This window comes from Sceloporus undulatus, chromosome 5 (assembly GCF_019175285.1).
Source record: "Sceloporus undulatus isolate JIND9_A2432 ecotype Alabama chromosome 5, SceUnd_v1.1, whole genome shotgun sequence".
Classification (NCBI taxonomy): domain Eukaryota; kingdom Metazoa; phylum Chordata; class Lepidosauria; order Squamata; family Phrynosomatidae; genus Sceloporus; species Sceloporus undulatus.
This window is the reverse complement of record NC_056526.1, coordinates 103,669,186-103,693,476: the sequence shown is the minus strand read 5'-3', so window position 1 is coordinate 103,693,476 and position 24,291 is coordinate 103,669,186. Positions and strand designations below refer to the sequence as shown.

Below are 24,291 nucleotides of genomic sequence, written 5' to 3'. Positions count from 1 at the left end.
AAGTTGAGCACTAATTTTGTGAAATGATCCAATCCACTCAACAATATTATTTATTCTAATATTTATATATTAGCCCAACACTGGTCCCGCTTCAAGTGACAATGCTACTGTATGGCTGTGCTACTTGAAACTTCAGCTGAGAAGTAAATTTTGATTACCCTCTCACCAACCAAAGTAACTTCAGTCCAAAACACACTGCAGAAATAATCCAGTTTGAGACCAGTTTAACTGCCCTGGCTCAGGGAATCCTGGGAATTGCAGTTTATTGTGGCACCGGAGCTCTCTGATAGAGAGAGCTAAATGTCTCACAAAACTACAGTTCCTAGAATTCCCTAGCATTGAGCCAGGGAAGATAAAGTGCTCTCAAACTGGATTATTTCTGCAGGGTGTCTTGGATCTCCCTTGCACAAAACTTTATTTCTTATGTGTAACATGAGTCCTGCACCTTTGGGGGGTGGTGGTGGATTTAAATCTTCACCCATAAGAATCAGCCTAGGATGTACAGTTTCGAAAGGATTTTTCATTTTGCTAATATATAAATAGATATTTTGGCATTACTTAGGAGCTGTTAGGAGCCCTGGTGGCACAGTGGTTAAATGCCTGTACTGCAGCCACTCACTCAAAAACCACAAGGTTGCGAGTTCAAGACCGGCAAAAGGGCTCAAGCTTAACTCAGGCTTGCATCCTTCCGAGGTCGCTAAAATGAGTACCCAGATTGTTGGGGGCAAATTAGCATACAGTTGTAAACCGCTTAGACACTGCTTAGGCGGTGTGAAGCAGTATATAAATGAAGCTTGTTTGTTTTTTGTTTTTATTACTTTAAATATTAGAAAACTTAAATCATCCTTAAGGTATTCAACAGCCTGTTGTTAATCCCAATTGGAGCAGGCCCAGAGAATTAATGGGATTTACCTATATTCTGGCTCACTATTCAGCAACTGATTCAATGGGTCTTCTCCATTTTGTTCAGAATGCAATATACTTGCAGCAAATTCTTACTCAAATTCCATTTCCCAACACCATTTTATTTTCAAAATTAAAGTGCTACATAGTTATTGGAAATCGATAACTCGATAAATTTGATTTTGAAAAGTGAAAAACCACCAAATAATATTTCACAAACATTGAAAAATACAGCTGCATAATGTGGAAATAAGAGACAATCATTTATATCCAAAATAAAGTGATATGCAAGAACTCTGAAGAGAAATATAGAATTCTTGGCGAGAAAGGAAGAGCAAGAAATCCTGACCAGTATTGGAAATGGGCTTGGGCTGCCCAAGGCAATTGCAGAAAGATTCTAGAATCCAGTCTTCTACTGTGACCCCTCATGTTGCTAAGAGGCAGCTGTTGTCACTGAGCCATGTTTCTTTATCATGCCAGTGATGCAGAGCCTTTCCCAACATGTCTTCCTCTTTTGCTGTTTTTGTTGCTTCTACTTCCAAGTGGCTACACTTCTTGATTTCCTGCCACCACCATTGGTAGTTACTTGCTCAAAGCCAGAACATCATGTTTATCAACGACACGACAATGAGCTCCAGCTCTCATGCCTGTGGGATGGCAGTATAGTGATGTATTACTCAAGAGTGCCAGGAGTACATTCTGGGAAGGAAGCATCAGATTTCCAACCACCTCCGTACTGTCGTTGGTACCAGGATTCCATCCTGGTAAACAGTACAAATCTCTGGTCAGGTAACCTAACGCTAGGCCCAGGCCTGTCAAGAGAAGGCACTAATTCACCGTTGGCTTACAGTCAGATCACAGTACAATGCATATCAACTTTGTGCCCAGTCCCCTTGTGCTTTCACCACAATCTGAGTATTGAGGTTTCTGGGCAGGATGTCCATCTGTTCCTGTTCTGGCCACGCACACGTCCGATTTTTGAATGGCAGCCGGTGCACCTGGGTTGGTGTGCACGTCTTAAGAGTTCCACATGGATCTATCACTTCAAGAGTCAAGGGGGTAGTCCTGCAGATCTCCTCGTTCCCAGTGATCAATACACTGAGCTCCCTCCATACACTGCATATCTTAATGCAGAGTTACACCAGGTCTGTAGGTCCTATTATACCTATCACTTGATTGTGCACTATGCCCACCGTGGATTCTACACTGCTTCAGTCAGCATTGAGCACGGTCCTCGGATCAGCCTTAGCATGGACTTCTTAGTAGAGCCTGCCCTGCTACATGTTTTTAGTACAAATTCCAAATTGCTGAACCAGCCACATGGGACGCTCAGCCTTTCTTGGAGTTTTCTACAACTCAGTCAAGGGATAGTAGCTTATAAACTACTGAATAGGCACAGCACAAGAGGGTGGTCTCATTCCTACAATTACAACCCTTTTGCTCTGCATAGTAATTTATGTGCTGTTCACAAACCACATCATTCAAATGAGAAGGTGATGGCTACTATCTACTTCCATGCCAAAGAAATGTTGTTTGGAGAGTTGACAGGAAAACTTGATTTTTCTAATAAAACTTTGATTTTCACTGCAAGTAGTGCAACTCCAACGTACCTCACACTCAACCCACAGAAAGTCAAAGTAGGCACATATATTATTAGCCATACCTTAGGACTCTACTATTCCATTCAGGATGTCAGCACTAATACTGCCACGGATAAGAATTCCAGCTCCCACTATATCTTTTACCAGCAAGCAAGCTTTTCTTACCTGATCATGGCTGAATATGTGCAGCTACAATTGTTCAGGTTTAGTATGCACATATATCTGAACCGGAAGGGAAATCTGTTCAAGTCTCTAGGAGAAAAAGAGATAGAAATCCACATTTTCAACAGCACGCTTCCTGAGGAAAATCTGGCCTACATTGTATGGTTTATTCCTGTACAGCATCCTCTGCTGCAGTGTGAGTGGACATTCAACTTGCAACTGTTTGATTCAAAAGACAAGAATCTGATTGAGAACTATACTTTTGCATACATAAATCATGTCAGAAATGCAACAAAATTCATTCCTGACTCTGTTTTACCGTTCAATCCTGCCCTCTATACTGGCTTTGTAGCAAAAGTGAACTGCACAGGCAATGGAATTGTACCAACAATTTTGAAAGCTACATTCAACACTTATGCTTCAAAAGTTATAGAATCCAGATTAGCCTGCCAACAAAAACCTTGTTCTATTATAAAAATTCATATCCAGAGGCCTGAGACTTCTAAATTAATCATACATTATACTCCAGGGACAGAATTTACTCTGTCTGCTGATGCACGGATAAATTGTCCAGGCCCTAAACAAGCAGATGTGATCTGGAACATTTATAAAGTCCCGAATATGACAAGTACCCCAGACTGGTCAAAACCTTTTAACCCACCTGGAATTGGAGGAAGAAATGTCATCACATTAAAAATTCCCAGTTCTAGTTTGGATGATGGCTTGTATCTCTTTAATTTCACCATGAAATTAACATCATTAGATACATGGTATAGAACAAAAAGCTCTGATTCAGTGTTTGTTGAAATTGGGCCAGATAACTTGGTAGCTGCCATTGCTGGAGGCAGTTACCGGACAGTTAGTTTTTCTGACCAGTGGACACTGAATGGATCAGTTTTCTCTAATGGTAAAGCCATACAATCCTCTCTAGGACTCTCCTTTATTTGGTATTGCACAAAACAAAAAACAGACTATGCATCAATGACTCTAAGTAAAAATGGGAAGTGTCATCCAGATCAGGTAGATTTGAAATGGTTAACTTCATCTGACCCAGTTCAAATAATGAAACCCCAAATTTTTCAAGGAAGTAATACATATTATTTTCTCTTGGTAGTTCAATATGGTAGCAGAACAGCTCATACTGAGCAAGCAGTATATGTAGAAGTTAACCCTACTTTAATCCTGAATGTTGCATGTATTGAAAATTGTGATAAATCAGTAATTCCAACAGAAAGGTTTTGTCTTTCTGGCCGATGCCTAAATTGTAGAACTAAAAAACCAGCCTATTACTGGTCATTGCACTCAGTACAGTCCAACGAAATAGATTTTGATTGGTCTTCCAAAACTACAACAGGAAGATCCAATCCATATCTACGTATAAATGCTTTTGCATTTGCAACGATGGCAGAGCAGACATATATTCTTAGTCTGAAAGTCTTAACAACAGAAGGACAGTCAGCCATCTATAAATATTCTTTTTATGTTAATAGCCCACCTCGTCTAGGAAAATGTGTCCTTAATCCAAAGATTGGTATAGCATTCCTAACAAAATTCTTTATTCAGTGTAGGGGGTTTGAAGACAAAAATGAGCCCCTTACATATAAAGTAATAGCAGCATACAACCAAACGAAAATTAGTACTGTATCTTCTATAGAGAGTAATACTCTGGGAATAATAGTATATGCTGGTCATGACTATAAAACTTCACAGTATTTTCTCCCAAGTGGTCTGCTATCTCAGAACTCTGCCTTAGTTATATATATTCAAGTATATGATGCTCTTGGAGCATGTTCTCAAATAACTTTGCAAGCAACTGTGTATGACCACCCCAGAAGTAAGTCACCTGATGTTATTTATCATGAACTGCGTGCTTTAATCCATGGACCAAGTGCTTTCATGACAACTTTATTGGTAACTAAAGATTATATTAATATAGGTTATTTTGTATATATGGTGGCCTCAGTTTTAAATAACATTGAGACTTCACCAACCAGTCAGAGTTCTAAATCTGATTTGAGGCAAATCCTCCTTAATTTGATTGCGGAGATACCAACAAACACTGCACAGGAAATAAACCAAGTTATTTTAAGTATTTGTCAGGTAACACATTTAACCATGGAAGTAAACAGAGAATCACAACTGCTAGCAGTCAAGAAACTAAAAGAAGTCAGTAAAGCTCTAAAAAGGCACAGGGACAAAGACTTAGGTTCTAAGGAAACAGAGATCCTTGGCAACGGTATTCTGATTGGTTTGTCCAATGTGTTGAAAGCTTCTCTCTTGCACCACAGGAATGTCAATATCAACGTAGTTAAAGAAACCATTTTTGTTATGGAAATATTAGCAGACTTGGTCTTACAAGATAAAGGCCCAGGGGAAAATGAAACTATAATGGAAACAGACAACTGGAGCATTCACTTACAAAAATATGAGACCTGGGAAGTTTTTGGAAATGTCTCTGATAGAAAATTTTGCAAGAATTGCTTTTACCCAAAACTGAAGCAGGGTCATCATGCTGAATTACAAGTAGATGCTGTGGTTACCACTGTTTTTTATGTATTTGACAGAAATCCGTTCCCTTGGTTGTTCTTTTCAGAAGATATTGGAACAATAGTGACTGGATTCAAAATGAAAGGCACCAAAACTAATGGTGACATAATCAGCATTATACCTGATGTAGCTGAAGTTATCATGGCCAGAAAAGATGAGGCCATCTTTGACTTGACTATAGGACCAGACAAAATGCATTCGAAAACAACTGGAGGCTTTAATTTTGAAATAAAGAGAAGCACCAAATATGTTTTTATCCAGATTGTGTCCAAAATCAGAATCACTTTCCACGTATTTGTATACCTAGGTGACAACCTTAGTCACCCTCCCATAGCTACATATACTGTTTCTCATCACAGCCCACCAACATCTACCAAAATGAATGCTAGCATCCCTGCATGTGTTGTTGAGGCTCCCTATATCCTTTGTATTCCTCAGTCATTGTTCTGGTCCCCAGTCTACAGGAATAGGCAAGACAAAGTGAACCTCTCGATTGTCCTACAATCAAACCCATTTGTGAGAGAACAGACTACAAAGATTGTTCGCATCGCCCTTTTTGCAGCAGAATGCCTAGATCTGGATGGAGTTCAGCAGCAGTGGAAAGAAGAAGCATGCAAACTTGGCCGTGAGACCAGCTGGTCCAAAATACACTGCATTTGCAAAGCAAAAGAGCACAGCACAAGAACAGCTAGTCCTAGGTCACCAGGGATCCCTGAAGCTGGCATCCGATTTTTAGCCAGCAAGGTATTTTTATTCCCTAACCATACTGATATGAAAAGATCTCTTTTAGCAAATGTTCTCCAATATCCTATAACAGAATTCACAGTACTTACCATTTTTACGGTCTACACATTGTTGGCTCTCTGGGCCTTAAAAAAAGATAAAGTAAGTAGGAAAGCCAAGATCATAGATCTGCCAGACAATGATCCTTTTGACAAGATAAGGTACTTGGTCACCATATACACAGGAAGTCGTCCAAGAGCAGGCACAAAAGCTAGTGTTTTTATTGAGCTGATTGGCCAAAATGGGGTCAGCAATGTGCATCAATTAAAACATCCAAAATTCCCAAGAATCTTCCGCCGTGGAGCCATTGACACCTTTCTTTTAAGTACTACGATGGACTTAGGAGAAATTTTTTCCCTACATATCTGGCATGACAATTGCAAATTTGGTCCTAATTGGTATCTAAGCCGAATCAAAGTCCAAAACCTAGAGACTAAGCAGTCATGGCTGTTTTTGTGTAGAAAATGGTTAGCTCTTGGCACAGATGATTCCCAGATAGAACGGTCATTTGCTGTTATGAGCCCAAATGCATCCATAAGCAAAATTGATTACTTTTTAATAACAGTTAGCAATGACTTGAGCAGGAACCACCTGTGGCTGTCTGTGTTCACTTATAAGGGGATCCATGGCTCTCTCAACAGATTCCAAAGATTGTCCTGTTGCTTAGCAATATTGATGAGCTCCTTGATGTTTAACTCTTTATTCTTCATTAGTGCGAAGGATCAATTTATTTATTCAGTAGGGCTGGCGTACTTGATGTCTATAAGAATTGGAATAAGAAGTGCTTTAATTTCCATTCCTGTGCAGGTAATTGTGACCACCTTGTTTATTTACTCAATAAAAAGGCCTTCACCATATCACACAGCTCAAGATCAGAAAAAAGAAAGTCCTTCCCTGGTGTCTAAATTGCTTTGTACAAAGGACAATATAGGAGATGTTCCACTCGCAGAAATGACGTCTCAGCCAGCCCCACTCATTGATACCAATGTTAATAATAATTATGCTGCAGAAAATAAAGTATCTTTTGAGAAAACAAAGAAGCCACAACTTCATTGCTATTTTGCATTCATGGCTTGGTCCTTTGTGTTTTGCATATCTGGAGTGTCATCATCTTTCATCATAGTACAAGGCCTGTCTTATGGTAGCAAAACATCCTTAGAATGGTTACTAGCTTCCTTGACGTCATTTTGTCTACATGTGTTTTTGTTCGAGACCTTAAAGGTAGTTATAGTTTCAGCTTGGAATACTGGTTCTGCAAGATATTGTCAAAGCATCCCATGGCCTAGCTACCAAGATATTCAGCTTAAACATAGTATTCGAACTGCCCAAGAGATGAGACACCTACATCATGAGCTGGTCAGACTTAGAGCTTCCAAGAAATACCAACCTCTAAAAAAGGAAGAAGTCCTAATATTGCGAAAAGCACAGGAGATTAAAAGTCTGGCTTATGTTTTTGTGAAGAATATAGTCTGCCATTGTCTCTTTTTAACTTTAATTTTAACTGTTGCACAGCCTGCAGAAATCACCAGTTTGTTTTATTCCAATCAATATATGTATGAAAAATTTTCTCTTGGTTTATCTGAAGTAAATACAATAGCAGATATTTACAAATGGGTGAAAAATATTTTTTTGCCATTGATACACAATGAGGACAAACCAACTTATCTTACAGACACTTGGTTAAAAGTTCTTGGATTGCCCAGAATGAGACAAATAAGAAGTCAAAGCTCTACGATGGAATGTTTCTTTCCACATCGCATAGCACATACATTAAGAATAAATAATGTTGGTTGCGACAGGAAATATGGAATTGACCCAGAAGATCAAACTGACTACCTTGGGTCATGGGCAATGCCAGCCAATAGTTCAATTCATAATGGCAGCCATGGTTTTTTGGGTTTCACTTATGAACATCCTGCTGTTCAATGGGACTATCACTCGTATGGAGAACTGAACAGTTATCCATCCAGAGGATACAGCTTTTATTTTTTTCCTGAGGAACCACAAGATAATTCATCAACAAGGATAGATGCTTTAAAAATGAACAAGTGGCTTGATGATAAGACCTGGGCACTGATTATTGAACTAACCACTTTTAACCCAGATGTAGATCTATTTTGCAGCATTTCTGTCATATTTGAGTTTTCCTACATTGGTTCACTTAACAGGAGTGTGTCCGTTAATTCTTACAAACTCCCTCTTCTCACTGACCAATCCACCACTCAGATTTTGTTGTTTTTAACCACTATATATATGCTCATAATATATATTGCTGATGAGCTTCGTGTGTTATATATAAAAAGGCTGATATATATAAAAACAGCTGCCAACTTAATCAATTTTGGAATAAAGACAACCTGCTTTATTTATATAGTGCTACTTCTATGCAAATTTCAGCTCGCTCTTGAATTAATACAGTTTTATTTGAGTAATCCGTATCAGTTCATTCCTTTTCATGCAGTTTCTCAGTTTGATCAAGTGGTCAGGGAGATTATGGGATTTTTGCTTTTTCTCCTAGTTTTGAAAATGTACCGCTATTTCAGATTTATGTATGGTGTACGCTTGGCCCAAAGCTCCTTATTCGCATCTTTACCTACAATGATTAATCTGTTTATAGCAGGAGCCATATTTTTTTTTGCATTTATGTCAGTTGGGTATTTAGTATTTGGGCAACATGAAAAAACATTTCGTACTGTGTTATATTCTTTTACCACTGTATTGTCTTACTGTGCCTTAGCATTTAGGGACACTGCATTTTCAACTGATAAAGTTCTAGGTGGTCTTTTCTTAGGTTTCTTTCTGTTTGTGATGATTTGTGTTTTTGTCAATTTAACTCAAGTTATTCTAATCTCTGCTCATGTGGAAATGAAACAAGCTGTTTACGAATTACCATCACATGAAGCCGAAGTGGTGTACTACATAGTCCAGAAAATCTACAGGATGTGTGTTTTTTTTACCACTGGTACACGGACTACAACAGAAACCAATATCTTCAATCAGATACTATATGGAAAACCTGAAAAATATAACTATGCAACAAACTAAAAAGTAGAGTATTTAGCAATGCAACATTTTATTTTTAAGTTTCATGAATCCATTGAGAATAAATAATATTAATTTCTGTAATATTTTCCCCATTGCCGTTATCTTGTTTATATTATCCAGTTAGCCCAATATTATATAATGGTGAATTATCAGTCCCATCTTTATGCATCACACTATCCTATACTAATTTCTTTAATGTTTTGAATTAATAATGTAGTGCCTTCCACTTTTAGATGATGATAATCTTTAGGAAGAGCTGTTCTTGTTGGATTCCATAGGTCTAGATTAATGACTAAAGTAATTTTCAGCACTCAAGGTGGTTTAAGTTTGCAGGATATGATGATGGGTGCATATGCAGAGGAACTCTTGAGCATTCTTAGCATATGCAGATGAAATCTTCAGGACAGGAATATTTCTGGATTGGAACAAGGATCTCCAAAGGATGGTGCAGCCAAAGTACACTTAGGCCCAAATTCTATTTGAAGTCACAACCAAAGCCAAACCATTAAGTCAATGGGATTTAAGTAGTGGTTCACCATTCATCTGTTGCTTCAGTGGGACTACCTGAGTTATCAGGACTCAGGTCATACATTTGGTTTGCACTACCAAAGACAGAAAGAAAATATGCATAGCTTCAAACTTTTTTACCATCAACAACAGAGAGCTCTTGGTGAGCTTTAGACATTCAGTATATTATTACCTTGGTAAACACTTATTTCATATGAGCATTTCTACCATTCAGCATGTATTAACAGTTTCACCCAGTCCATGAGAAAGTTGGCTAAATGAAGATCAGCAATTAAGGCCTGAAAATATTTAATTCTATTAGTATGATATATGTTAACAATATACAAAAATGATTTGACAGAACTGGGTCAGAAGTGTTTTACACCTCTAATTGACTATTTGTGCATTGAAATGATATTCAATTGGCATGCAATGGTTGTAAATCCATCCTCCCACTATCTTCCTTGTAGTCAAGGTTTGTTTGGTTGTAATCAGATGTTTTTCTTTGTTTCCATAATTACGATTGTTACCTAATAATTTTGTAATACTTGCACAGTGTTGAATTTAAAAATGTGCCTTGAATTTAAAAATGTGCTAAATATTTGAGCTACTGTGAAGTTTAGGTGGTTTTTGTTGTATGTCTCTCTAATTAGCATCTCCTGATTATACTATTACTGTTGTATTTCAAAATTTACTGTTTTACAGAATAAATTCTACAGTTTTTTAAAGCTTTTTTGATGTTTTGTTCCTTTTACATTTCACCTTAATGTTACAGAAGCAGATTAAGCATTCCCAGATTTTAGCCCTATCTTTGAATAACTATGGCTTTCTTTGGATTATAAATCCCACATCGACTATATCTGAGAAAAGCTTTTTTTTCTTCATGGTCTCTGTGCCTCACACAAATGGGTCATCCTGTGCCTACACAGAGCACTATTCAGAACCTTCTAGAATCAAGTAGAAGCATTTTGATTGTAGCCCTACCCACCTTCAGAACTACAGTTACTGGTGTACAGCCTGTCATTTTGTTGCTCCTTGTTTGCTAAGCTAGGCCCGAAATGCACAGGCCAAAAGCAGCTCCCAGATGCTTTGGGAGCACAGCATTCATATGATGTTGGACTGGAGTTGGACTGGATGGCCCTTGCGGTTTCTTCCAACTCTATGATTCTATGATTCTATGAAATGCACGGGCCAAAAGCAGCTTCCAGATGCTTTGGGGGCATAGCATTCATATGATGCTAACCCCCAAAGAAGACAGAAGGCACTCCAACACCATGATCGGGTCCTTTGGACCGGATCAAAAAGCAGCCAAAATAATCTGGCTCCTGGTGGCAACTGGCTTGGCAGTGGTGACCTGCTTTGGAAGCAGGCTGTTCAGTCACTACTCCTGGTGGGCCATCTGCTTCACTTCTTTGTTTCTCCTCATTCTGAGCTTTAGCTTCCTTAATACTATTCCTGAAGGCTACATATCTGTATTCTTACCAGGTGATTCATCCTTTCTACCATTCTTTATGCATACTCTTTTTTCTTTTCATTTCCTCTTCAAGGCAGTTGTACAGCCACATTAGCTTTTTCATATGTTCCCCATTTTTCTTCTTCCATGGGATTGTCGTGATTGTGTTGTTTGTAATTCCTCTTTCAAGAACTCCCTCCCTTGCTGGGTGTCTTTTTCTTTTAGCATGTCTAGTTATGGGATTTCATCCAGCAATTCCCTGAATTTGGTAAAACCAAGTTTTCTGAAACCAAAGGTTTATGATTGACTATACTCTTCTTTGCGTTGTCCCGCAGTTGTGAATTATAGCATAACATGGTCACTTTCCCCTAAAGTACCCACTAGTTTTCTTCCCTTTAGCAACTCCTCTCTATTGCGTAGGGTCAAGTCTAGAATTGCCAATCCCTTTGTTTCTTCCTCTGCCTAAGAAATTATCCACAGGGTACATCAGGAATTTCTTGGTGAGCCTATTCTTAGAGTTAGGTCAAGTTCAAAACTACTTTAACTGCCCTGGCTCAAAGTTAAGGAATTCTGAGAACTGTAGTTTTGTGAGACATTTAGCCGCCTCTGTCAGAGAGCTCTAGAGCCACAATAAACTACAATTCCCAGGATTCTCTAGCACTGAGCCAGGGCAATTAAAGCAGTCTCAAAATGGATTATTTCTGCACTGTATTTTGGACATTAGTCTCCTGGCAATGTATTGAACAAAGACAATGGTTTCCTGACACATGATGTGCACTTCAACACTATCTGACCCCATCCTCATGGGGGTGCCCTACATTCATCTATTCCCCTCACCACAGGTTAGTCCCATTGCAAAACTGGATCTGCCGCTTCATTTCCATGCACAAAGACCAGCTTCCTATGTCTTTGTGCACTAATAAGCACAATTAAAATTGGGCTGCAACTTCATTTCCATACACAGAGGATTTGTAATTTGAATCGACAGTCTCACATACCAATAGCATATATATGTCTGTACCTGGCTTCCACGCCACCAAATGCGTCTGAGGAAGTAGACGGAAGTCTACGAAAGCTCATGCTGCCAATTTCTTTCTTTTGGTTAGTCTCAAAGGTGCCACAGGATCTCTCTGTGTACTGATTCTACAGACTAACACGGCTTTGAAGGATAATTGAAGTCCCTCATAACTATTAATTCTTGCATCTTTGAGATTTTTGAGATTTGTTCCCTTGTTTACCATCTCTTCTTGCTTTGCTGGCCTGTAGTAAAGTCCTGCCACAATGCTGCATTTATTTATTTATTTCTCCATTTATTTTTACTTAAATGGTTTCAATTGATCCACTCACTGATTCCTGTATAACTGGGTTTATCTATGGTCCAAAGCACACTGCAGGAATAATCCAGTACAGTGGTGCCTCGGGTTACGAAAGTAATTCGTTCCGCGGCCGCTTTCGTAACCCGAAAAGCCTTCGTAAGCCGAAATGCCATAGGCGCTAATGGGGAAAAGCCGCGATTCCGTGTAAAATAGCGCCGAAAAGCACCAAAAGTTTTTTCGTAACCCGAAAAAACATTCGTAACCCGGAACAATTATTTCTTATGGGATTTTTTCGTATCCCGAAAATTTCGTAACCTGGGTATTTCGTATCCCGAGGTACCACTGTATGAGACCACTTTAACTGTCCTGGCTCAATGCTAGGGAATTCTGGGAACTTTTGTGAGGGAGGTTTTGAGAGATATTTAGCCTTCTCGGTTAAAGAACTCTGGGGCCACAATAAACTACAATTCCCAGGATTCTCTAGCACTGAGTTAAAGCGGTCCCAAACTGGATTATTTCTCCATTGTGTTTTGGACCTTTGACTCGCCATCCTTCTCTGATACATCTATTCTTTTTCAATAGACTATACTCTATTGAAATGTAACAGTCCAATCATAGGTGTCATCTTACCAGGTTTCCATTATAACTATAAAGTCTCCAAGACAATTTCATCACGAGGAGGTAGGTCCTCTCTCCAGAGCCCCAGTCTTCAGTCTCTAGAGAGAGGCAACCATCTGAGGGAATGAGATGCAAAGCTTTCTACTTGGGGAACGTTGTCCTGGCTCTCTTTCTCCAGGGAATACCCTACCCCGCTACATGGAGCATGACAGAGGTTACACAATTTGTGACATTTATGCAATCTGTATAAAATTTGCGGTTGCAATTATAAACCTATCTCAAGACAGAGAATGATTTGCCATTCCACAACCAAGGAGAAAAAAAGATTGACTGAAAAATTACAATTTCACATTCTTACATGCAAGAACAACACAAACAAAGGTTTATATCCCTATCGCAAATGCTGGCAGTCATTTTACTGGTTACTTTTTGAAAGGAACTACAGTACTTATTCATCATAGATGTTACAGGATCCAGAATGCTGAGTTACTCAATACTAGTAAGTTACTGGTGCTAAAAAAATCAGGAAAATGCTCTTTAGCTTACCCAGGTGGCTAATGCAGATATTACAACTTGCAAATGCTGAGAAAAATGCAATCCAATTGTAGCTGGGATGGGATTGCCACATTAGTTCGGCACAAGATGAAGCACATTCCTCAGTTTGTCTTTGGGGTGTTGATCAGCAGTCAGTCAGTCCCTCTTCCATCCCTATATCCTTCTGCCTCCAACCACTTGTTCCATATCTCACACCTGAGCCAGCCTCAGGTATGCAGATAAACAAACCTTTGTCCCTTTAAGCCAACAGTTCTCAGCTTGTGGGCTTTGACCCCTTTGGGGGCCAAATGACCATTTCACAAGGATTGTCTAAGACCATCGCAAAACACATAATGTGCTGGGGAGGTGCACATTACCTTTGGGGATGCTGCTCCCCACGTCAATAACCAAAACCTTTTTGCCCCCAAATGCCCCCCAACACCCCTAAGGACATTTTTACTATGTGTTTAAGTCCAGGAGAAACCTTTTTTTTAAAAAAATAGAAATAACAGGACGTCACTTCCAGTTTAATTCCCATTTTGAAAAAAAAAGTCTTTTCTAGCTTAAAATAGCCTTTGGGAGCAAAATGTGGCAAAATGCCTACACTCCTAGAGGGCCTTTGTTCCACTGTCGAACAGCCCTTACTGTCAGGAAGTTCCTCCTAATGTTCAGGTGGAATCTCTTTTCCTGCAGCTTGCATCTATTGTTCCCAGTCCTGTTCTCTGGAGCAGCAGAAAACAAGCTTGCTCCCTCCTCAATATGACATCCCTTCAAATATTTAAACAGGGCAATCATATCACCTCTTAACCTTCTTTTCTCCAAGCTAAACATCCCCAGCTCCCTAAGTCGTTCCTCATTGGACATGGTTTCCAGACCCTTGACCATTTTGGTCGCCCTCCTTTGGACACGCTCCATCTGACCTATAAAGCCCTAAATGGCTTGGGCCCAGGATACCTGAAGGACCGCCTCTCCCCGTACATTCTGTCCCGCACCCTCAGAACATCTGGGCAGCAACTCCCTAGGGTGCCAGGGGCCAGGCTTACCTCTACCACGAGGAAGTCTTTCTCTATCGCTGCCCCGGCCCTTTGGAACACGCTGCCCTCAGAGCTCCGCTCGGCCACCTCCCTGGCCCAATTCAGAAAGGATGTTAAAACCTTTCTGTTTAAGATCGCATTCCCCCAATCACAGTCCTAGCAGGCCTCCTTGTACTCCTTGTACTCTGCAAGAGGATTGGCTAACGGGGGCTTTTGTTTTGTCTTGGTTTTATATTTGATTGTGAAGATGTTACTGTTTTTAAATTGTTATTTGCTTGTTTTATGTTGTAAACCGCCCTGATCTCAGGAAGGGCGGTATATAAATAAAAGTTTTATTATTTATTTATTTTATCTTCTTAATGTCCTTTTTGAATTGTGGGTGCCCAGAACTGGACACAATATTCCAGGTGGGGTCAGCTGTCAGAGAGTTTAGAGGACCAAGAGATTGTTTCTCTGCAGACCTGAAGCTGGTTCAAGTAAGAGATTTAGAGAAAATTGTTGGAGATAGAGCAAGGCCAGGAAGGCAGAGACGCTGACTGAGGTACTTCTTTGTGCTCTCCAAAAATGTTATTAACTGCTTTCACATTGATCTCGACTCATTGTGACCCTACGAATGAGACATTTCCAAGATTCATTTTCAAGATTTCTTGTTCTCAGGTTCTGCAGGCTCAGGCCTCTGCGTCCCGGATCATATCTAACTATCTGCCGTGTGGTCTTCCTCTCTTTCTACTGCCCTCCATCATTCCCAGCATCATTGTCTCTTTCTAATGAATCATGCCTTCTTCTCATGATGGAGTCAAAGTCTCAATTCACTATGTAGAAAGATCTTGTAGCACCTTTGATGCTAACTGAAAGATGCTACAAGACCTCTCTACATACTGATTCTACAGACTAACATGACTATATCTTTGAACTCTCAGTTTAGTCATCCTGACTTCCATGGGCATATTGCTGCCATTTGCATGTTTGATGGAGTAGGATAGTCAAGGGGCCCAACCCGTGGCTATTTGGAGAGTTCTTTACTGACGACCCATTCTCAACTCTCTTGGAGGCCTACAACCTCAAAACAGCAAGAGAGGGACTGAAGAGCGTCCCCAAAGCAGAGAAGGATAGATTGGCATTGTGGGGTGTGTGGATGATAGCACACGATGCCGTGAAGGAGTATAAGAAGTATAAGTTAGAGGGAAATGTCTCCAAAAGGCAGATCGGTGAAATGGTCACCAAGATTAGGAAGAAGGTGACCGAGAACATCCTATTGGCAAGAACAGTTAATGAGCCTGGTCAAAGAGCAGATAGAACAGAAAAGGAGAATGTGGAACTAAGAATTAGAATCCAAGAATTAGAAACTAGGCCAGACAAAACAAGCTGCAGACTTCATATTGTCCCAAAGGACCAAAGAAGCAGCGAAAACCGACCACACCATGTGTGAGGCCAGAATTAAAGAATTGCAAAGCAAGTTAAGTTTAAAAAGTGTCATAGTGGCCAAGCATTTTCGAATCGGCCACACAGGCAAAAGTCCTAAAGGACAGTTCCTTGCCACAAGAGGCTTAGACTCCCCCTCCCTATAATCCCCAATGGAGTCCCCCTAAAGGGAATGAACCCACGGAAGGATGCACTCCAGGAGCACCCTTAAACCCTGTTAAGACATGCAACACAGTAGAAAGAAAAGAGAACCCAAAAACCCACTCCAGGAAAACAGAAATATCATTTATAGGCAGCTCAAAGAGTTAGTTTTCACCACGGAGGAGCTACGTGGCAAACCCATTCCCGAGCTAATGGACCTCTTGGACGAGCCTTAAGTGGCTGGAACACGAGTGGAAACCCCCAGGGAATAGCTTCCTCTGACACCCAGAATGTAGGACATTCAGGCTAGGGACGCCTGGAATTCCCTAGCTTGCAGAGAGCATAGGCAGACCCTAGGATAACTTGGGCTGAAACCCCCACTGGATTAGTAATACTCTGCTACAAACCACCCCCAGAACTGGAACCATTAAGGCCCCCTCATACCCGGTTTCTGCAGTCATTCCTTAGAATAGTTCCCAACACATAGCTCCCACACCCAAGCTGCCATGCCAACAGATAGTAGCTACCCTTAAGCCAGATTTGTGGGGACATCCCACTGTGAGCATACAGATTGGACTGCAAGACAAACCAAAGCCTGCACAGATGTTAGTAGATTCTGGTGCTGCGGTTAACACCTTGAGCCACAAGTTGGCTGTGCTTGGACATAAGACAATAGATAGCATGGTGCTGGTGGGATTTGGTAACGGAAAACACCAGGCTGCCATTTGGAAGGACATTCCACTGCAATTAGGCCCCCTTTTCGATCTAATTAGAGCATGTGAGAATAAGGGAGAAGACGACGGGATTCTTGGAGTAGGATTCCTTAAGAAATACAGGCTGACACTGGACTTAGCCAGTTTCCTGTGGCAACTAGAAGAAGGTCCCTTGGTTATATCAGCCATCCACCGGTGTGCCACCTTAAAGGCTTCAGCAACCCTCTTCCCCATTAAAAATTGACTCCTGGATGATAGACTTCCCCGAGGTGTGGATCAAGGATAAAATGGAGTGTGGAAAGGTTAAGGGAGCATACGTGTTCATAGAAGGAAAAGATCCCCCCCTCAGAAGCAGTACAGTTACCCCCCGTGAGGCAGAAGAAAGAATAGCAAAAACCATAGAAGGCTTGCGTCACATGGAGAATGACCGTGGACTTTAGAGCCCTCAACACGGTCACTCCCTCAGTAGCCCCCATAGTAGCCAAGTACAATGAGATCCTAGCAGCCATCCGGCCGGAACACAATTTTACAGCGTGATAGACTTAGCCAATGCCTTCCACTCAATCCCACTCCATGAGAGTTGCTATTACAAGTTCGCTTTTGAATTCCATGGCAATCAAATGACTTTCAAGAGGATTTCACAAGGATTTCACTCCAGTCCCAGTATTTGCCATGCTCACATGGTCAAAATGTGGATGAAATTGTGCCCCACTTCACACCACCACGTTTTGTTGTACATGGATGACATTTTGGTCCACTCTGACTTGCAGGAAAGGACAGCAGACATTACCCAAGAGGTGTTAGAGCTTATTCAGGACACAGGATTGAAGGCCAGCAGGGAAAAGGCCCAGTTAGTGTAGACCCAAGTCAAATATTTAGGGTTAAACCTTCAGACAGACTGTAGAACCCCAGACCTACAAAGACTAGAAACAATCGGAAAACTAACTGCCCCCACAGATGTAGCTTCTCTCAGAGTACTCTTAGGAACCTTCAACTTCTCTAGAGAATTCATAGAAGCCTTTGCTATTAAAGCCAAACCCCTATATGCATTGTTAAAGAAAGGAGCTATTTGGAAATGGGGACTTGAACAACAAGAGGCTTTTGCAACCTTTAAAACAGATTTAACCAAAGCTCCAGCTTCGGTTCACCCCGATGTTACTCAGCCATTTCCCCACCAACTACCTGTAGCCGACCATCACATAGGAGCAGTCCTCACCCAGCTGAGAAATAAAGTACACAGAGTAGTGGCTTATGCATCCCAAAATGTCTCACCCATGGAAGTAAAATTTAGTCCTTATGAGAAGAACTGCTTAGCTTTAATATGGGCCCTGACATGATGGGATGTCATTATAGCGAGAGTTATCGTACAGACCCCACACACCCTGTTTAAATGTATATTGTCTGGAAAGGTTCAGGACGGCCAGGTCCACAGTGCTAGGATAGCTAAATGGATGTTAGAATTGTTGAAACATGGCACAGAATACCATAGGCAAGCCAGCGAATCCACTACCCCCTATAAATAAAATAATAATTTTTTAAATTTCTATCCCACTTTTTGCCAAGCAATCAAAGCGGCGTACAGCAAGTTAAAATACAACTATATATACACAGTACCCCCCCCCCAAAACAAGATTAAACAGTATAAGATTAAAAACCAACTAATCCAAACAAACAAACAATCAATCATCATGGGCAGAGTCACTAGATGGAAAGTCTTGTCCGTGGCTGAATATTTTATTCCAAGAAGGCCTGCCGGACGAGATCCATCTTAATGGCTTTTTTAAAGCTCTCTAGATTGTTAATGTGACGGATCATGTCCGGCAGGCCATTCCATAAATTGGGAGCGGTTGCAGAAATTGTCCTCTGAGAGGTCGCCAACAACCTGGTCTTTAATGGTTGTAGTAAATTCCTCCCAGAGGACCTTAGGCTTCCTGATAGGCTTTTTGGTTAGAACTAGGGGCACCTGGACATAGAATAGTACAGGGGTCGGCAACCTCCGACCAGCGGGCCGGATCTGGCCCCCGGAGGCCTTCCTTACGGCCCCCGGGGGCGGTTGCCACAGCCGCCACCACCGGGCGAAAAAATGTCGGCGCCCAGAGGCGAAGTCTCGCGTGACCTCAAAGAAGGTCGAGTGAGACTTCAGCCTCCAGGAGGCCCGATGCCGTCGCTGGCACCCTTGAATAGGGCTACGACGGCCGCATCAGGCCTCTGGAAGGCCCGCTGAAGCCATTGGAGCCGTATTCGAGGGCCCCGGCGACCACATCGGGCCTCCTGGAGGCCTGATGCCGTCGCTGGCGCCTTTGAATAGGGCTCTGACGGCCGCATCGGGCTTCTGGAAGGCCCGCTGAAGCCGTCGGAGCCCTATTCGAGGGCCCCGGTGATGGCATCGGGCCTCCTGAAACTTGAAAACCAATTCTTCAGGATGTATCCGTTTTCTTTTCAAACAATTTACAGGGCAAAGAGTCTTCTCTAGGCATTTTCTTTGAACAGTAGGGTTGGGACGAAAAGCTGTTGCCTCTAGTTAGCTTCCTGTCATTATTGGGTTGATCTTTATTCCTGTATTCTAGGTCTTTGGCGATGTGGGAATACTGCCCAGACACCCATAGTAATATTAATTAAATAAAAAATAATGTACAGTGTGGGCAGAATTCCAAAAAAACATTACTAGTTATTATACTGTCAATTCAGACACTTTATAATACAGACACCATGTTTTGCTTGTTTTGCAGCCAGTATCCCTTTGTGTAATGGTCCTCAGCTCACACAGGTGCTGGTTTGAAAACATTTATCTTCCTACCTGTCATTGCCTTCCCACCTTCCATCACCCCTACAAGGAAAAGTGGTGAGAAGAGGTGTTGGACTTTGAAGCAGGGAGAAGCCTTTATTTTTTTTTCATAGATACTCAATTTCTCTTTGAAGCCTCACCCAACATCATTTTCTGAAGAGTAACTCTAATATTTTAACAATGGTGTAGTAGGATGAACTGTTGGATATTGGGCATTCATCCAGCAGTGAAGGAGTCATACACATGAGCCATTCTTAACTTTCCAGAAAAGCAGCAGAAGTGGGAAGCAGGAGTGGTTTACATCTTTTGCCTCTTGCTATATTTCATTATATTTCCATAGTGGAAAAATGATTGTGTCCCCCATGGGAAGATGCATATTCTTGCAATGCAGAAACAGAGCCCATAACCCCTGCTTTCCATGAGACTAAGTAATAGGCAGGAAGTATACATCAGTTATGCTTCCATAGCCTGCTGTTCTACACCATCAAAAGTAGTTGCATGGGGGTGTTCTTTTGTGTTGAGTGCTCATGCAATGTTGCATGTCCTCTCCAGTATTTTTTGTATTATCATAGAGGCAGACCAGGATGACTCTTTACTCCTTTAAAACTCATTTATGGAGTCTGATAAGAAACTGAACTCAGCAGGCTGACAACACATGTCAGATGGACTCTGGCTTGGAATCCTAGGGTTCCATTTCAAGCAAGCTCTGAATCCAACTGTGTAAAGACACACTGTGGCAGCAACAGTGCAACAAAAAGCTATGCCAGCCACAGCAATTTGCCACTCAGAAACAAGCACTATTTCCAAATTCTGTTTTAGCTATTAACAGAACATGTCAAGATTTTTTGGAACATGGCTCAGAATGTTTTGTACAGTATGTCTTGAGCTTAAAATCACAGGGAACTTAGCAAGTTGTTTTAGTCAGCATGGCTTTACCATTTAGGCTTTATGGTCACTTTCTGATTTTTCCTGTTGCACAGCACCTGCACATCAGTTCTTGACTTCAGAGAACCAAGCAGTCTGGCTCTCCTTTTCTATGGGTTCCATAGTGCTGCTGTGATACCTATCACATAAGTTGTCAGCACTTAGCCATATGATGTGGTTCTGTAACTCAAACATTACATTATCACAGTGTAATGAATCCAGAAAAAAGTATGTACTCTGAGGGTGAACGAAGTGTGGCCCCCCAGATGTTGTTGGGCTCCCATGATCCACCACCATTGGTTATGCTGGTTTGCGTTGCAGGGAATTGTAGTCTAGCCTCATCTGGGGGCTAGATCCTGCTTTCTCCTGTCTTACAGGGTATCCTACTCAGGAAAAAAAAATCTAATGTTGATAAGCTGCAGTCTCTGATGGTTGATAAATTGCAGTTTCTGATGGTATCTCCAGACTATGATTGTTGTCTTGTCTAAATTAAAAGAGGAGACACATGTCACTCTTATATTTGCACATTTTTCTCAGCATCAGCTCTGTTGGCTAAGGCTGATAGGAACTTGAGTACAGTATAGGGGGAGCCCCATGTTCCTCACATCTGTTCATCTTAGCATTATTGTCATGAAAACGTGGGTTTTATTCAGAACTGGTTTAAAGTCTAGTTGGTGGAAGTAAAGCAGCAGTAATAATATGATGGCTCCAGCTCTTTTGTAGTGGTGGGATGTCTGGGTGACCTGTCAAAAGACCTCAAAATACATTTTTTTTAGATAAAGATTACATTTTTCTTCTTTAGGTGCCTCCTTATTGAACGTGATGAACTGAGACCAAATTCCCCACTAACTGAGCAACTGATGCGGAAAACCACAGCGCTTCATGCCCTGAGATGAAATGTGTAGCCTTAATGATCAGCAGATTTCCAACCAGCAACTATTATGGCAATACGTGATTCACACGGTGGAGACAATTTTACATAAATCCAAAACAGCCAACATCTTCAAACTCCACAGTTCCAAGATGCATCATTGCTTCTGGCTTTGTGGGACATAAATTTTATCCCACTTTGCTTTCATGAATGTCTGGGAAAGCAAGTGGGGTTGGAAATGAGAATCCTGCTTAGCTAAAAGATAGGGCTCTTACAAATCATTTATTATTCCAAGAATGGTAGTGATTACTTGATGATGGGACAAATATAATTATGTACGGTATTACGCTGGATAGAATACATGGCCACAATCCATTTGGGAAACTAAAATATAGATCCTGTTGCAAAACTGTATGTTACAGTTCATTTGGATAGTTGGGATTTGCTTTACACCAAATACTCATCTATTCCAGTATTGTCTGCTGACCAACAGCAGTGGTTCTGCAGGTTTTCAGGCTGGATTCTTAACTGGCCCTACCTGAAGATATTTCTTGGTGGTCTCCCATTCCAAAGAGTAGCCTGATTAACTTCTGAAATCAAATAAGATTGGGTATGGCGAGGGTGGTGCAATGGGATATGGATCTAGTTGATTATGACTGGTGTTTAGAATAAATTGTGCCAAATGCCATTTTACACAAACTTCTATAAACTGATGGTACCATCAAAAACTCTGTTGGTTTGCTTGTATGTCTATGGTATCATTGCAACGAATCTATCACATTCTGTTAGGCATGTTCACTCAAGACGTAAAGACGTAAATCTTGCAGTGTTCCAAAAAGCTAATTCATAAAAATGGGGGGGGGGGGGGGCGCTACTGATGAGAAAGCATTTAAATCTAGATCAAATGTGATATCCTGTGAACAGTGAAGCTTTTGTGTCATTAATCAGTGAAATGGAAATATTTCACTGTAATGAAGCATATTTGCTTGTACCAAAACAAATGATAGTGATGTACAGTACTCTGTATTAATTCTCTCCTCCACAAAAATAAGTTCCATTTGATTATTTCTGTATTTATTTTATTACAGCGCACCTGCGCCATACGCGGGCACGCCATACGCGGCCTTGAGCATATGCGCTCAAGCCGCGGGGCGGAAGGGGCGGCGCGTCCCACTCAATTGAATGGGCATGCGCTCCCACTGCACCCCGCGCGCTCCTGCACCGCTGCGCTGCTGCACACGAGCCCCATTGTTTCCAATGGGGCTCGAGCATATGCGGAATTCACCTTACGCGGCAGGATCCAGAATGGATCTCCCGCGTAAGGCAAGGACGGAGTGTATTACTGTAGCAACCAACTCTTTATGAATACCATAATAATATATGTTTACAGAGTAAGAACCTGCCTTTGCCATTGACAAGAAACTGCCCAAAACCTTGAAGATTTTCACACAGCATCATTACATCGTTCCTTTATCATCCCAAAGTGTAATGGTTGGTTGGCGTTGGTTATTACCTATAAAGCCCTAAATGGCTTGGGCCCAGGATACCTAACGGACCGTCTCTCCCCGTACATTCCACCTCGCACCCTCAGAACGTCTGGGCAGCAACTACTGAAGGCGCCTGGGGCCAGATTAGTTTCCACCTCGCGGAGGACTTTTTCCATAGCTGCCCCAGCCCTTTGGAATAAGCTGCCCACTGAGCTCCGCTCATCTACCACCCTGGCCCAATTTAGGAAGGATCTCAAAACCTTCCTATTCCAGCAGGCATTCCCCGAATAAATATCCTGTGGGCCTCCCTCCTCTACCGTGGCCATGAGGTTGGGCTATTGGGGCTTTTTATTTGTATTGTGTTTATGGTTTTTAACTTTTCCTGTATTGTATGTATTTTAATCTTGTTGTTAGCCGCCCTGATCCCTGGAAGGTTGGGATAAAAATAAAAATTTTATTTATTTATTATTATTTATTTAATGGAATCGTCTTAACAGATAGACGATTCCAAAAGATTTTCACATGAGGCTGTTAGTGTTCATAAAACGTTGATATATCAGAATTCAGCAATAAATGATTGCAAAGCCATTTCAAACAGTTACATTCACACACTGGACACAGCAATGATTTAAGAATGATTTAGCAACGATTTAAGAAAACTAACAGCCTCATGTGAAAATCTTTAGGAATCGTCTATCTGTTAAGACGATTCCACTACACTTTGGGATGATAAAGGAACGATACAATGATGCTGTGTGAAAATCTTCACTGAGGACTTTCAGTTCAATGTGTAACTTTTGAACACCAAGTAGGACCTGATTGATAGGACAGCTATAAGTTGCGGACAAATCAAAAGTGAGCGATGAAAAAAACTGTTCTCCCACACATCCCACATGGGGGAATTTGAAAGAGCTGCTCTCACATTCCCACACTGGTCTGTAAATAAGTCGACCCGGGATTCTGGGGTCAATTTTAGGGCATACATTTTTAGATTTACAGATGCTTATACTGTATATGATATATGTTGCTTCCCTAAAATCTAACTTGTGAAAAATGAAAAATCTACACTGTAAATTAAATGCATACAGTTTTACTGTAGAAATTTACAGTTCCAATCATTCTCCTGTCAACTAGGACAAAATGCATTTTTTTTCTGCAATTGCATATGAAATTGCATATGCAGGATAAACCTGGTGCTTTTCGAAGATGACAAAGATGGAGGGATTCTTCATGTTGTTCACACAACTGTCGTAGTAGTGGAGCTTATTGGTTGACTTTGCTGGAGGACGACAGTAACTTGCACGGCCTACAATGAAATCACCAACCAGGACCTGAGCCACAAACATCACCTTTGTCTTTGTATCACGCTCACAGAAGGTGTGGGAATACCGTGCATCCCTGGCAAAGTAGCTCCCTAGGAAGAAGGGGAGTGGGGTTAATATGTG

General features: G+C 41.2%; 1 protein-coding gene across 1 annotated transcript; it reads left to right on the top strand.

Annotated features, from left to right (window-relative positions):
* Window positions 1–1,571: 1,571 nt before the first annotated feature.
* Window positions 1,572–18,914, top strand: LOC121931674 (polycystic kidney disease and receptor for egg jelly-related protein-like). Its single transcript, XM_042469653.1, has 2 exons — window positions 1,572–6,803; window positions 18,753–18,914. Exons 1-2 carry the CDS (start codon window positions 1,572–1,574, stop codon window positions 18,912–18,914), a joined length of 5,394 nt encoding a protein of 1,797 aa, XP_042325587.1.
* Window positions 18,915–24,291: the final 5,377 nt, after the last annotated feature.